At 40.5% G+C, this 13,440-nt stretch overlaps 1 protein-coding gene across 2 annotated transcripts in view; it reads left to right on the plus strand.

Moving 5' to 3' along the window:
* astn2 (astrotactin 2) overlaps positions 1-13,440 on the plus strand; it is a 299,114-nt gene that overhangs the window by 135,995 nt on the left and 149,679 nt on the right. For both annotated transcript variants that reach the window (XM_080304251.1, XM_026173680.2), the window contains exons 6-7: positions 872-1,018; positions 6,221-6,388. In XM_080304251.1, coding sequence (XP_080160377.1) covers positions 872-1,018; positions 6,221-6,388 — 315 coding nt within the window. The remainder of the gene's footprint in view (positions 1-871; positions 1,019-6,220; positions 6,389-13,440) is intronic.

Raw genomic sequence — 13,440 nt, forward strand, 5'->3', positions numbered from 1 at the left:
GATGTAGTAACATACCTCTAACTAGCACACAGAGCATTAGTCGATTCCCATTGTGGAAGCTATTGGGCATTGAAATTAATAAATATATAAACAAATGTATTCATTTATTTATTTATTTGAACAAAACAGTGTGATGCGTTCTACTGCAGAGAACAGACTTCCATGAGCAGTTGTACCATTTCTATTGACTTTTGCAACAAACCTGCAGAGCGCAGGATACACACTGGGAAGCTCCCTTCCTAGAAGCTATTCACGCAGTTCTGAAGCCTGCAGATTCTGAAATATTACGTGATGTTTTCTTGTGACTGGTTTAAGAAAGTACAAGAGTTATTTTCAGGTTGTTCAACGCATTAGAGGAGTGTTTCCAAAGCTACTCTATCATCACCTTATCCTACACACATCCCAGTAAGCTTCCGTTTAACATGCCAACTTCTCTCCCATGATAAATATCTGTAGACAGAGGTTAAGCGGCTAATTTCATTTCCTATACCTTAGCTTGGAAATAAGATCCCTGGCAGAGCCAAAGGGCAACCAAAACAACCAATCTATAACCCTGTCAGTAGCAATAAGATCATATATCATACTGGCAAATGATTCTGGGGTGTGCAGAAGCAGTGTTAACCCAAGTCATATCTACACAGGCCAAACTTGAAACAGGGTTGGATTCATAAATCAGCAGTACAATGAATTGCATTCTCAAGGCTTTGAGGAGGGCTTTTCAGCAAAGGACAGTGCAAAACGAGATGATTTTGTTAAACGTTTGTGTGGCTGTGTGTATTATGGTCCTGTCACCTGTTTAAGACTCTAATAAAAACAAAAGGGCCACTGTTAAACTGTCTACCTTTACTTTTTTCTCTTTCTCTCCCTTTAGGCCATCCACACAGTCCTCTAAATAAGGTCACCTTGACACTGATTACTATCAGCACATGTGTCATTGCCATTGTCTATGCTACGCAGGATTCCTGCCCCCTCACTGTTAAGGTCACCCTCCATGTGCCAGAGCATTTTGTTGCGGATGGTAAGTGCAGGGCATTTATTAGACCTTGGCAGAACATTTAACGAGTAAAGCATCAAAAAGTGTTTACTTTTGCTGGAAACTGACTTCACTACACATCACTGTTTTTATGCACTCTTTCATTTTGATTCAAATTACATGATATGATATGAAAATCTTAGTAGATCTGACAGCTCACAGAACTCCTGGGTCCAATTTACACAGATCTGTTTGCTGACTGGAAACCCACAAATACTAAAATCAAACATGGAGATGAAGATGCAAGGATTTATTATACTTACATTAAACCCATCAAAATGTTACTAAGATGCAGTGTGGTTATTTAGCCCAAGCAGCAGTTTGAAAACATCTAATACAAGCGATATGCTAGATTTGTGGAGCATGTTATCATAATAGCCATTATCCCAGATAGTATAGCATCTTATTGTTTTGTTTGTTTCCAACAATAACTGGTTACAGTTGTCAGTCGAGCAGCGTACTGTAGAGATAACTGTCGAGTTGCATGTTGTTGTTGAGCACTGAAACGTATTATGTCATTAGTTTAGTCTTTGTTGTTAGGAGGAACAGCTAATGGACCGGGGCTAGCTCAACATTCTCCGTTTCTGTTTTCACATGGCCTGCATTAAACTCCCCACCCCCTCAACCGTGATTTGTGGTTTTCAATTTCAATGCCTTTCAATTTCAGTGCCCCCTTTCCACGACTGATAAGGTACAAAAGATGAACATTCATCCAACAAAAGAGAAAATCATGTTCTAGAACCGAAAAATGAACAAAAATCAGAACAATAAAGCCCACGCGCTGAAAGCTCGCAATGGAAGAAAAAAAGATTGATTATCACCACAAAAAACTGAGTGACATTTAAAGCCATTAAAGTGATGAAGAGCATTGTGCACACACTATGGCTATTATTATTTTTCGTTTTTCAACTGAGCTTTTAGTATTTAGCCCCTTTTTCATGTGACTGCATGCTGTAGATTAAAATATTAACCTATTGTTTTTATCTTTTCAGTTAGCCGGATACAAACAATGCATATTCACCTAATGTTGCATAAGAACTCCAAGATATAGTTCTGCTGTATCAGTGCCATATTAGAAGCTGGCTTCACAGACAGAAAGTATGCTTTCCAAAAAAAATAAAAACTAAATAAATAGTCAGTGAAATCGAATATAAAGAACTTCTCTGTCAATAAGGAGTTGATACCGTTTCCTGTCAATTTATATGCTCACATGGGGACACAAAAACATTTGTTGTTGACAAAAGAAGTTTAAATTCACAAAAATTGAGTTTGTAAGCAACAGACCCATGCAACAGCTTAGAGTATTATTTAATCTGTTTAAAATTCCTTGTTGACAGTGAGCTAATTGTAAATTGGGTCTGTGTGTTGACACGATACTGCAAAACAAACCTTACTAGGAGAAGAGAGAAAACTTGAATATGTACAAGGAACTAAGTGAAGTAAGAGAGAGTGAAGAGCTGAGGCAATTTAACTAATGATTGATACATCTCTGAAAGATTTCACATATCAGTCAAAAAGGCATTTCTGCCATTGAGGTCTCATTTCTTGTCCTCCCACGCTCTCAGAATTTGTGTGCCCGTGGACACTTCATGAAAACGGAGGCGTGCATAAAATATATATTCTGTAACTATTGGATATCTACAGTAAAATAAACATACCGTTAGAGTATTTTGACATTGACGCAGTTTGTTTTTTCCCTCTGTATACCACCACAGTGGATATGAAGTGAAAGAATCAAGATGTGATTAGAGTGCAGACTATCGGTTTTCATTTAACGTGATTAACAAAATTATCACATGAATTTTGTTTAGAAATTAGCTATTTTTATTCATAGGGCCCTATTTTCAGATTCTAAAGTAGTTGGGTAATTGCCTAATGAACAAAAGCTGCTTCCTCTTATTTCATGTCAAATTAAGCAGATAAAAGCCACAGTAAGGTCTAGCCAAGTGAAAAGTACTCAAGGAAAGAGGCAAATAATTGTCAATGTGTAAAGATGGCGTGATGTTTCAGAGCGCTTACAACAAGATGCTTTTTTTGTTACTGCTGACAAAATGTAAGGCTGTCATATCCATATACAAACAGCAACAAAAGGTGGCCACAATAAAGACTTGGCACAAAATAGGAACCTGTCGCCTGTCAATGACTCGAGGATTAAAAACAATGAAGTTTGTCCACTTACTTCTGAGCTTTGTGGAGCAATTACTCAAAAAATGTATTACAAAATAATCACGGTTTTTTTGAGTGTCTATAATGTTGTCTTTTTCTCCCTCTCCATAACACACATAGTGTAGTGTAAATCTCTGCCACTGGCAGCGAGGACGCTTTCAAATTTAATATGGAGAATGATTATTGACTTATTTTAGTAACCTTTTTGACCTTCTACTGCTACTAGCAGTGAGGAATATCAAGTTATACACAATAATTATCTAAATTTTTGGATGCCCCTGAAGCCCTCCTTTGGCCTAATGATCAGCCTGCGAGGTATCAAAAATCATATTTGGAATTTAATGAAATAATCATAGATATTCATGATAAACCAGCACTCGTGTATTTTAATTTTGCCGAGTCCATGAGCTTCGCTGTAGTGCGACACTCACTACTGCATTTAAGCCCCACTACAGAATAAGATATTGGACGAGGAAAATCATGTTGTGCATTCCATACTGCATGTGTGTTTACTGCAGGGTGAACATAAACTGTACACCTCTAAGGAGTTAAGATAAGGGTTTTAGGATTCTAGTTTTGTTTTTCCCCAGCAAACAAACTGTGTGTGCTGGAACTCGGACACAGAAAAGCAGACACCTGAGGCAGAGCAGATGTGGTAAAAGGCAGCTTAACCCTGTAGTCTGGCATGCATACAGTCGGCAGCAGGCAGGCAGTCAGAGCAAACAAACAAATCCAAGAGATAAACAAACAAAACAATTCCAACTGGCAAGCAACACATAACTATAAGTCACTTCAGGAAACGTACAAGCAGACAGACGAAATGCTCTGTTTCTTCTGTCTGCTTATATACTTTATAAGTTGACACAAAGGACGTGAGTTGCTCTATATCTAATATATGCTGGTACGATGCAGGTGAATAGTCAGGTGATGAATAAACTGAATGTGAGCAGCCAGTTGCCATGACAGTGAAAGGTAAACAAAAACAACTACAAAGCATTTATAATAATCACTAAGGCTACAGCTAATGGGAGCCTAATGGAAAAAAATGAGATAGATAGAGAGAGAACAGAAGTTTATTTACAGGCAGGTAACAAGAAAGGAAAACTGGAGCAGCAGATTAAGAAGACTCAGATCATTTAGCCAACATTGTGAGATACGCAGCTCAAAATCAACTAGTAGTGGAATTAAGTGTACCGACATATTCTTATGTTTTTATATTGTAATTACTCCAGTGTTGCTTTTCTGTTAACTGACATTCACTTTAGAGTCATGGTGTAAATACCTTAATTATATTTGCAAAAATAGTCATATTTTAAATGTGACTGTCTGTCAAAGAATCTTATCAATTAGATACCCAGTCATGTAACTCAATTATCAAAAACATGACATTGTGTAGATAATTGAAATAACACAGCAGGATACAATAGAGGAAAGCACAAACAACTTATTAACGAAAAATAACACAAAATTATATGTGTCAATAAGTCAATGAAATTTTTTGTTGCACCCATTCATTATTACTGTCATTATTTTGATTACCGCATTGACACTGATATACAATGCTTTCTTTTTCTCCCCATTCTTCTGCATTTGAATCATAATATGCAGAGCTAAGTGAACAATGCTCCTACTCCCCAAGTGGGATTTCTTTACAGGACTCAGAGAAGGCTGCATATCAGCTCTCTCCTCAGCATGTTAGCAGAAGAATTTACTTCTGCCAGTATCACTGTAAATGAGACCTACTGGCAGAAAGGGGCCTTGTCATGCTTACCTTTGGTCACTTTGACCTCGTAAAGGCTTTTAGCGATTTATTTTGGGCTTCTGGCATTTTGCTGGGTACTGAACACTTTACTTTCAAGAACACCAGCGATCTTTCATATCTATTGAAGATTGTTACCATGGTTATTTTGCTATGACTTATACAGAATTATGCACTTATTAATTGAAAATGTTCAAAACATATTGATTGATTCAAAATGTGTTTTACGCCAGACACTTAAACCAATAAACAATGTGGGATCATCTGACAAGCTATCAAATGTAACAGACAAAAACATGCAGGTCATTGGTCTCGATAAGATTGAATGCTAACACATGGTTTGGTACTTAATTTTTAGGGAAAACCAAGTACATTTGTTGAAGGCTTTGTGTTGGTCACACTGTACTGTGGCAGTGTTTTTCTGTCAAATGAAAAGAAGCAGCTGATGACTTTTCATGTGTAGGAGGAAACAAATGGCAGTGTATTCTGTCAGGACCAAAATGTTAAAAGGGTAAAATAAATAAATAACAGAGAGAGAACAGATGAGTTTTGGGATGTCATTGCTTTGTTTGTTACAGAATGTAAAGGCGAAACATTATTTGTTATTCTCATATGAGCTGTATATTTTACCACAGCACAAAGGACTTGCACACATCCATCTGATGCAGTTCATCTAGCTGTACCGAACCTGTTTGTTTTGTTTTAATATATAGATGTTCTAATACATTTTGAATTCACCTGGACAAAGAAATATATACTGTTAATGCTTCTGCAAATGTACCGTCCATGACCCATAATATAGCTGTATAAGAATCCAGAAAGCCTTCGCACAGCTCCCTTTGGAACCAAAACTCATTGGCATCAATTAGAGATAATCTTGTTCGGTGATTGGAGTTTAACGATTGGTCTGAGAGCAGTAAGAAAGAAAGGTAAGTCAGCGTCATTAAGCATAGCGTTTACTGATTGACTCGTGAAACCCTTTTAGCCCCTCTACTGCAATTACCAACAACACCCAATCTATACACATTATAGGTCTTAATTTTCTCATTTAAATTCAGTCTGGTCAGATGGGAAATGAAATTACAGTGAAAACAAAAGATTTAGCTACTTTCCAATTGATTTTGCAATAGAACCTCAAACCTAGAGCATAAATACAACATAATCACATCTGTTCTACTTTTCTGTGGTTTGTTTGTTTATTTTTGCCTTTTTTTCATGCAAAATAATTGGCTCCTGTTTTGTTTTGTTTTTCTTTTTTTCAGGAAGTAGTTTTGTGGTGAGCATGGGCAGTTTCTTGGATGTTTCTAATTGGTTAAATCCAGCAAAGCTAACTCTCTACTATCAGACCAATTCATCCACACAATGGGTCCAGGATTACTGCGGCCAGAGGACCACTGAACCCTGTGAGCAGATTTGTGATCAGGACACAGGTTGGTGCATACAAATATGCAGACACTGACGTCTAACCATTAAGCCTTAACCCTTGTTTTTAGCATTTTTTTTTAAAGTGGTAAGTACTTCAACAGTGGAAAAAGTGCAGGTGTATATAGAAGACATTACAATGAGATCTCTATCTTGATGTTTTACTGATTAACATAACATGTGCTAACTTTTAGTTGTATTTTGTGACATAAACCCAAAAGTTAAAGTAAGCTAAAAAAAAAAATAAAAAAAAATAAAGCTGAAACAGTCGATGTCGTCTGGTTCAGAGTCATGAGATTTACACCACCACTCACGACCCTGTGTTTTTCATGTGGACTTTTTCTCATTTATAAACAGTATAAACATGGCTCTTTATGTTCAATATTGATACCGCTTGTCAGTAAGGGCATAGACACCAGAGTGTACCGTGTCGGAGATGTCAGTGCCTTTGGCAGTATTTGAGTCCCTCCGCAGGAGAATGTTTTGCTATAAAATGATAGACATGCTATTCCCATAAATTTGTAAAGTTGTCATATTGAAACTGCGTAAACAATGGAATTAACAAGAAACCGGCAGCACTGTCAGTGAAGAGGCCACGTAGAAATACAAGTGTGTAACAGAGATTGTCACTGTTTGCATTCATCACAATAATTATATAGAAGCTATCCAACTTTATTCCACACTTTAAATGAAAAATCGAAAGAAAACAAGACAGAATCAATAGATCAATTATACGGTAGGTTTTTTCTGTAAAACATTTCATCCTTACTTTGCTTTAACTTTTGGTTGTCCTAAAAGCACCGAAAGGAGCTGAAACTATGTTTTCATCATGTTATAAATAAAATGGGAGTTAATGTATATTCCACATTATTTTGTAAGTCTTCTTTCTGTGCTGTAGGGAAAGAGAGGAACTAGTCAAGCTGAGCAAAGGTGTGTGGTTAATTTCTTGAGTAAATTACTCAAATAATAGTAACAAAAGTTCTTACATCAGAGCTCAGCATATGAGGCAACAGCATTTCTACTATGTAAGCAAAGGTCCTTAATGTCTTTTGCCCCATTCAGGAAAATCACCAGCTGCCACTGCAGTGTGCTGCAGTGTGTATACAATCACCCTGTATGGTTTTACACCTACATTTGCTGACATTAAAACTTTACCAACAAATGCTAAGTATGCAGCATGATGATATTTATCTTGCCTTGAGTGTCCTAATTCCCTTGTGTTTTTCATGCCCAAGTAGATAAAGTCTAAGCTCATTAGAATGGATTACATCTGTAATGTATGTGAAATTTATGTAACCCTGGTCAAGGACGTGTTGAGGGCTAATGCATAATGTATTAGAGTTCCAGACACTCAACGCAGTGAGTACACAGGAAGATGCCAGAGATGGAGCTGCACGCATGTATTTGTGAAATCTTAGTGTGTGCACTTAGGTATTTCATAGGTCTGCATCTGCACATTATATTTACTCATTCAAATCCAAGTATGCTGAGCATTTTGGCTTTATTAGCACTAGAGTCTAGCTCTGCTCTCATCTTTCTGCATCCATTTCTCTTTTCATCTGTCCTTTATAGAAGATTATTTAATCAATGACAGCATGCGCGTTTGTTGTATCTCCTCAGGGCAATCACATCCATCCAGAAGTAGAATGAAAGGTGCTCTTCAAAGAAGCTTTCCATTTCTATAACTAATGTAAAATATAGCACACTTATACCCAAGCAAGCATACATATATTTTTGAGACTGAAGGACTTGTTTAGCATATAAAAACATAACTATAAGTGCACTTGCGATGTTTACTTGGATGTAAAAAAAAAAAAGACAAGTAAAATGGCCAGACCCGGATGGATGGATGGATGGATGGATGGATAGATGGATAGATGGATAGATAGATAGATAGATAGATAGATAGATAGATAGATAGATAGATAGATAGATAGATAGATAGATAGATAGACCACTCACAGGGCTACCAAATATTACAACATTGAAAAACTGACTGATATGGATGACAGGAAAAATATATATAAGAAGAAACATTGACTTGAATCTAATACAAGCTGTGAATGGTGGCATTGTTTTCTGTTGGCTTATGGGCAGAAATGATAAAGTTAAGGTTTAATTGCCAACAAATACTTATTATACCAAGCAACAATACCAATAACAAAAACAACACTAAAACTTTGTTTCATTAATAAACATATGTTATACAGGGAGTGCAGAATTATTAGGCAAATGAGTATTTTGTCCACATCATCCTCTTCATGCATGTTGTGTTACTCCAAGCTGTATAGGCTCGAAAGCCTACTACCAATTAAGCATATTAGGTGATGTGCAACTTTGTAATGAGAAGGGGTGTGGTCTAATGACATCAACACCCTATATCAGGTGTGCATAATTATTAGGCAACGTCCTTTCCTTTGGCAAAATGGGTCAAAAGAAGGACTTGACAAGGCTCAGAAAAGTCAAAAATAGTGAGATATCTTGCAGAGGGATGCAGCAGTCTCAAAATTGCAAAGCTTCTGAAGCGTGATCATCGAACAATCAAGCGTTTCATTCAAAATAGTCAACAGGGTCGCAAGAAGCGTGTGGAAAAACCAAGGCGCAAAATAACTGCCCATGAACTGAGAAAAGTCAAGCGTGCAGCTGCCAAGATGCCACTTGCCACCAGTTTGGCCATATTTCAGAGCTGCAACATCACTGGAGTGCCCAAAAGCACAAGGTGTGCAATACTCAGAGACATGGCCAAGGTAAGAAAGGCTGAAAGACGACCACCACTGAACAAGACACACAAGCTGAAACGTCAAGACTGGGCCAAGAAATATCTCAAGACTGGTTTTTCTAAGGTTTTATGGACTGATGAAATGAGAGTGAGTCTTGATGGGCCAGATGGATGGGCCCGTGGCTGGATTGGTAAAGGGCAGAGAGCTCCAGTCCGACTCAGATGCCAGCAAGGTGGAGGTGGAGTACTGGTTTGGGCTGGTATCATCAAAGATGAGCTTGTGGGGCCTTTTCGGGTTGAGGATGGAGTCAAGCTCAACTCCCAGTCCTACTGCCAGTTTCTGGAAGACACCTTCTTCAAGCAGTAGTACAGGAAGAAGTCTGCATCCTTCAAGAAAAACATGATTTCCATGCAGGACAGTGCTCCATCACACGCGTCCAAGTACTCCACAGCGTGGCTGGCAAGAAAGGGTATAAAAGAAGAAAAACTAATGACATGGCCTCCTTGTTCACCTGATCTGAACCTCATTGAGAACCTGTGGTCCATCATCAAATGTGAGATTTACAAGGAGGGAAAACAGTACACCTCTCTGAACAGTGTCTGGGAGGCTGTGGTTGCTGCTGCACGCAATGTTGATGGTGAACAGATCAAAACACTGACAGAATCCATGGATGGCAGGCTTTTGAGTGTCCTTGCAAAGAAAGGTGGCTATATTGGTCGCTGATTTGTTTTTGTTTTGTTTTTGAATGTCAGAAATGTATATTTGTGAATGTGGAGATGTTATATTGGTGTCACTGGTAAAAATAAATAATTGAAATGGGTATATATTTGTTTTTTGTTAAGTTGCCTAATAATTATGCACAGTAATAGTCACCTGCACACACAGATATCCCCCTAAAATAGCTAAAACTAAAAACAAACTAAAAACTACTTCCAAAAACATTCAGCTTTGATATTAATGAGTTTTTTGGCTTCATTGAGAACATGGTTGTTGTTCAATAATAACATTATTCCTCAAAAATACAACTTGCCTAATAATTCTGCACTCCCTGTACAGTGTATACTCTATACTGAATACCATAAATGCAGGTTTAGATATTTAAATCGGTCATTTTTTACTCCCAGCATGCATGCAAACGCATTTTTCTTGTCCTTTATAATAGCAAGAGGTATGTTTTCAGGATGGTTTCACACAGCATTTCTATTATCTCCATCAATCCAGCTTCAGTGTCATGTCGGATGACAGGCACTGTTGACTACTAGACACTGTATCGTTGTATCTGGATAATCAGTCATCTGTGCCTTCACCTTCCCTCCTTGATCAAGTGCTACAGTGGAGGTCAGTAGACACATACATGATGCAACACTTCCTGCTGTCTGATAGCTGGGCAATAGATAACTTTAATTATACTTGGAACTATAATATCTGCCTATGTATATATACGTTGGGACAAATAACAGCTAAAAATCCTTTGAAAATTACTTAAAATGAATGTCAGATAATATCATGACTCAAGTTACCACTTTATTATCCTTTCACAGTCATGCTCCCTAAACATAGGCTGTCGCTAAAACCTTTCCATTTCTCATCATGCATAACTTCCTAAAGACTCACAGACCTCGTTGGCTGCTTTTGTTTTCCTCATTTAAAACGTTTTCTCTCTGGCTCCTCCAGCCGCAAGTAATTGGAAATGAAACTGTTGAGGTGTGTAACATGTACAGTGTACTATACCCCTGGTTTAGCTTTTCATTTCGAGCACATACTGTGCTCATAAGCACGCGTCCGGACACACACTAAAATGCACACAAACACATACATGTAAGATGGCGCCGGTGAGGTCGGCTGCCGTCACGACTGCTCTGACCACTTTTTCTTTGTTTTTTAAGTTAGTTTTCAGCGTTTCTAAATCGGCAAAATCATCACCATTGGGTACATTAGGTATGACAGTGACACTCTTGTTTCTATTGGTATACAATGTACTCACAATTCGAAGTTTTTAACTCCGGATCCGAGCTGGCCGAGTGAGATCTTGAGGGAGAACAAAGGGAAGCGGCGGCGGCCTAGAGGTAAGCGAGCCGGCGTCAGGAACAGGCTGAGAGCTCGTGCACACCGCACACCTCTGCCTAGCATCCTGCTCGCCAACGTCCAGTCACTGGAGAACAAGCTTGATGACCTCAGGGCCAGGATAAAGTTCCAGAGAGACATTCGGGGCTGCAATCTCCTCTGCTTCACCGAGACATGGCTGAACCCAGCGGTGCCGGACCACGCCATCCAGCCGGCCGAGTTCTTCTCGGTTCACCGCATGGACAGGACACGGGACTCGGGGAAGTCAAGGGGAGGCGGCGTGTGTTTAATGGTGAACAACAATTGGCGCAACAGTGCGAACGTTGTTCCTCTCACACGCTCCTGCACACCAAATCTGGAACTACTGTCCATCATGTGTCGTCCTTTTTATCTACCTCGGGAATTTACATCAGTCATTGTAAGTGCCGTTTATATTCCACCACAAGCGGACACAGTCACCACCTTATGCGAGCTGCATGAGGCACTCACACAGCACCAGACACAACACCGGGATGCTGCGCTTATTGTGACGGGGGACTTTAATAGCACCAACCTCAAACGCGCAGCACCGAACTTTTATCGACACATCACCTGCCCCACCAGAGGTGAAAGGACACTGGACCACTGCTACACTACGGTCAAGGATGGCTACAAGGCACAATCTCGCCCTCCGTTTGGCAAATCCGATCACGCCGCCATCTTCCTCATGCCAAAATACAAACAAAGGCTGAAACAGGAAGTTCCGGTTCAGAGGAAGGTCGCGCGCTGGACGGATTAATCGGTGGCCGCGTTACAGGATGCACTCAATGACGCAGACTGGGGCATGTTCAGAAACAGCTCCGACGATGACGTCAACGTGTTTACGGAAGCGGTTGTGGGATTCATTGGGAAACTAGCGGATGATACCGTGGAGACAAAGACTATCACAACGTTTCCCAACCAGAAGCCGTGGGTGGATAAAACCATCCGCGACGCTCTGAGATCCCGCACTGCTGCCTACAACACGGGACTCACGACGGGGGACATGGACCCGTACAAAGCCGCGTCATATAAAGAGGCGAAGCAGCGCTACGGGAGGAAACTAGAGTCACAACTCCAACAGAGTGACTCTAGGAGCCTATGGCGGGGACTAAGGACAATAACGGACTATAAAGCCCCAACAACCGGTATGACGAACGCGGCCGTGACTCTGGCAGACGAGTTGAACACTTTCTATGCTCGCTTCGAGGCTGCAGCTAAGGACTCCAACGATGCTAGTGCTAGCGGCGCTAACGGCTGCAGACAGGAAGATACTGGCAGCACCGGAAACGTGCTCGTCATCTCCGAGCATGATGTGAGGAGAGCCTTCAAGAGAGTGAACACCAGGAAAGCAGCAGGACCAGACGGCATCCCAGGTCGTATCCTCAGAGACTGCGCATACCAGCTAGCTCCTGTGTTCACTGAGATATTCAACATCTCTTTATCTCAGTGGGTGATCCCCACATGCTTCAAAGAGTCCATCATTGTTCCTGTCCCGAAGAAACCCCATCCTGCTTCTCTCAATGACTATCGCCCTGTAGCCCTCACCTCAGTAGTGATGAAGTGCTTTGAACGCCTGGTCAGAGACTTCATCATTTCTTCACTACCAGACACACTGGACCCACTACAGTTCGCTTACCGTCCAAATCGTTCCACAGACGATGCCGTCTCTCATCTCCTCCACACATCACTCACTCACTTGGACACTAGAAGGGGGAATTATGTTAAAATGCTCTTCATAGACTACAGCTCTGCATTTAATACCATAATTCCCTCCACACTCACCACCAAGCTGGAGCATCTGGGACTCAGCTCATCTATGTGTCAGTGGATCTCCAACTTCCTAACTGGCAGACCACAGGCAGTAAGGATGGGCGGACATGTCTCAGCCTCCACCACTCTCAGCACTGGAGCCCCCCAGGGGTGTGTTCTGAGCCCCCTGCTGTACTCTCTGTACACATATGACTGTGTGGCCACTACCAGCTCCACCACCATCATCAAGTTTGCTGACGACACCGTCGTGGTGGGCCTGATCTCTGATAACAACGAGACGGCCTACGTGAAGGAGATTAGGAATCTGGAGAACTGGTGCCAGAGGAACAACCTCCTTCTAAACGTCAGTAAGACAAAGGAGCTGATAGTGGACTTCAGCACTAAGCAGGAGAGGAACTACCAGACCCCCGTCATCAACGAGTGCCCAGTGGAGAGAGTGGACAGCTTCAAATACCTCGGAGTTCACATCACGCAGGACCTGTCAT

This window comes from Astatotilapia calliptera, chromosome 7, assembly GCF_964374335.1.
Source record: "Astatotilapia calliptera chromosome 7, fAstCal68.1, whole genome shotgun sequence".
NCBI lineage: Eukaryota > Metazoa > Chordata > Actinopteri > Cichliformes > Cichlidae > Astatotilapia > Astatotilapia calliptera.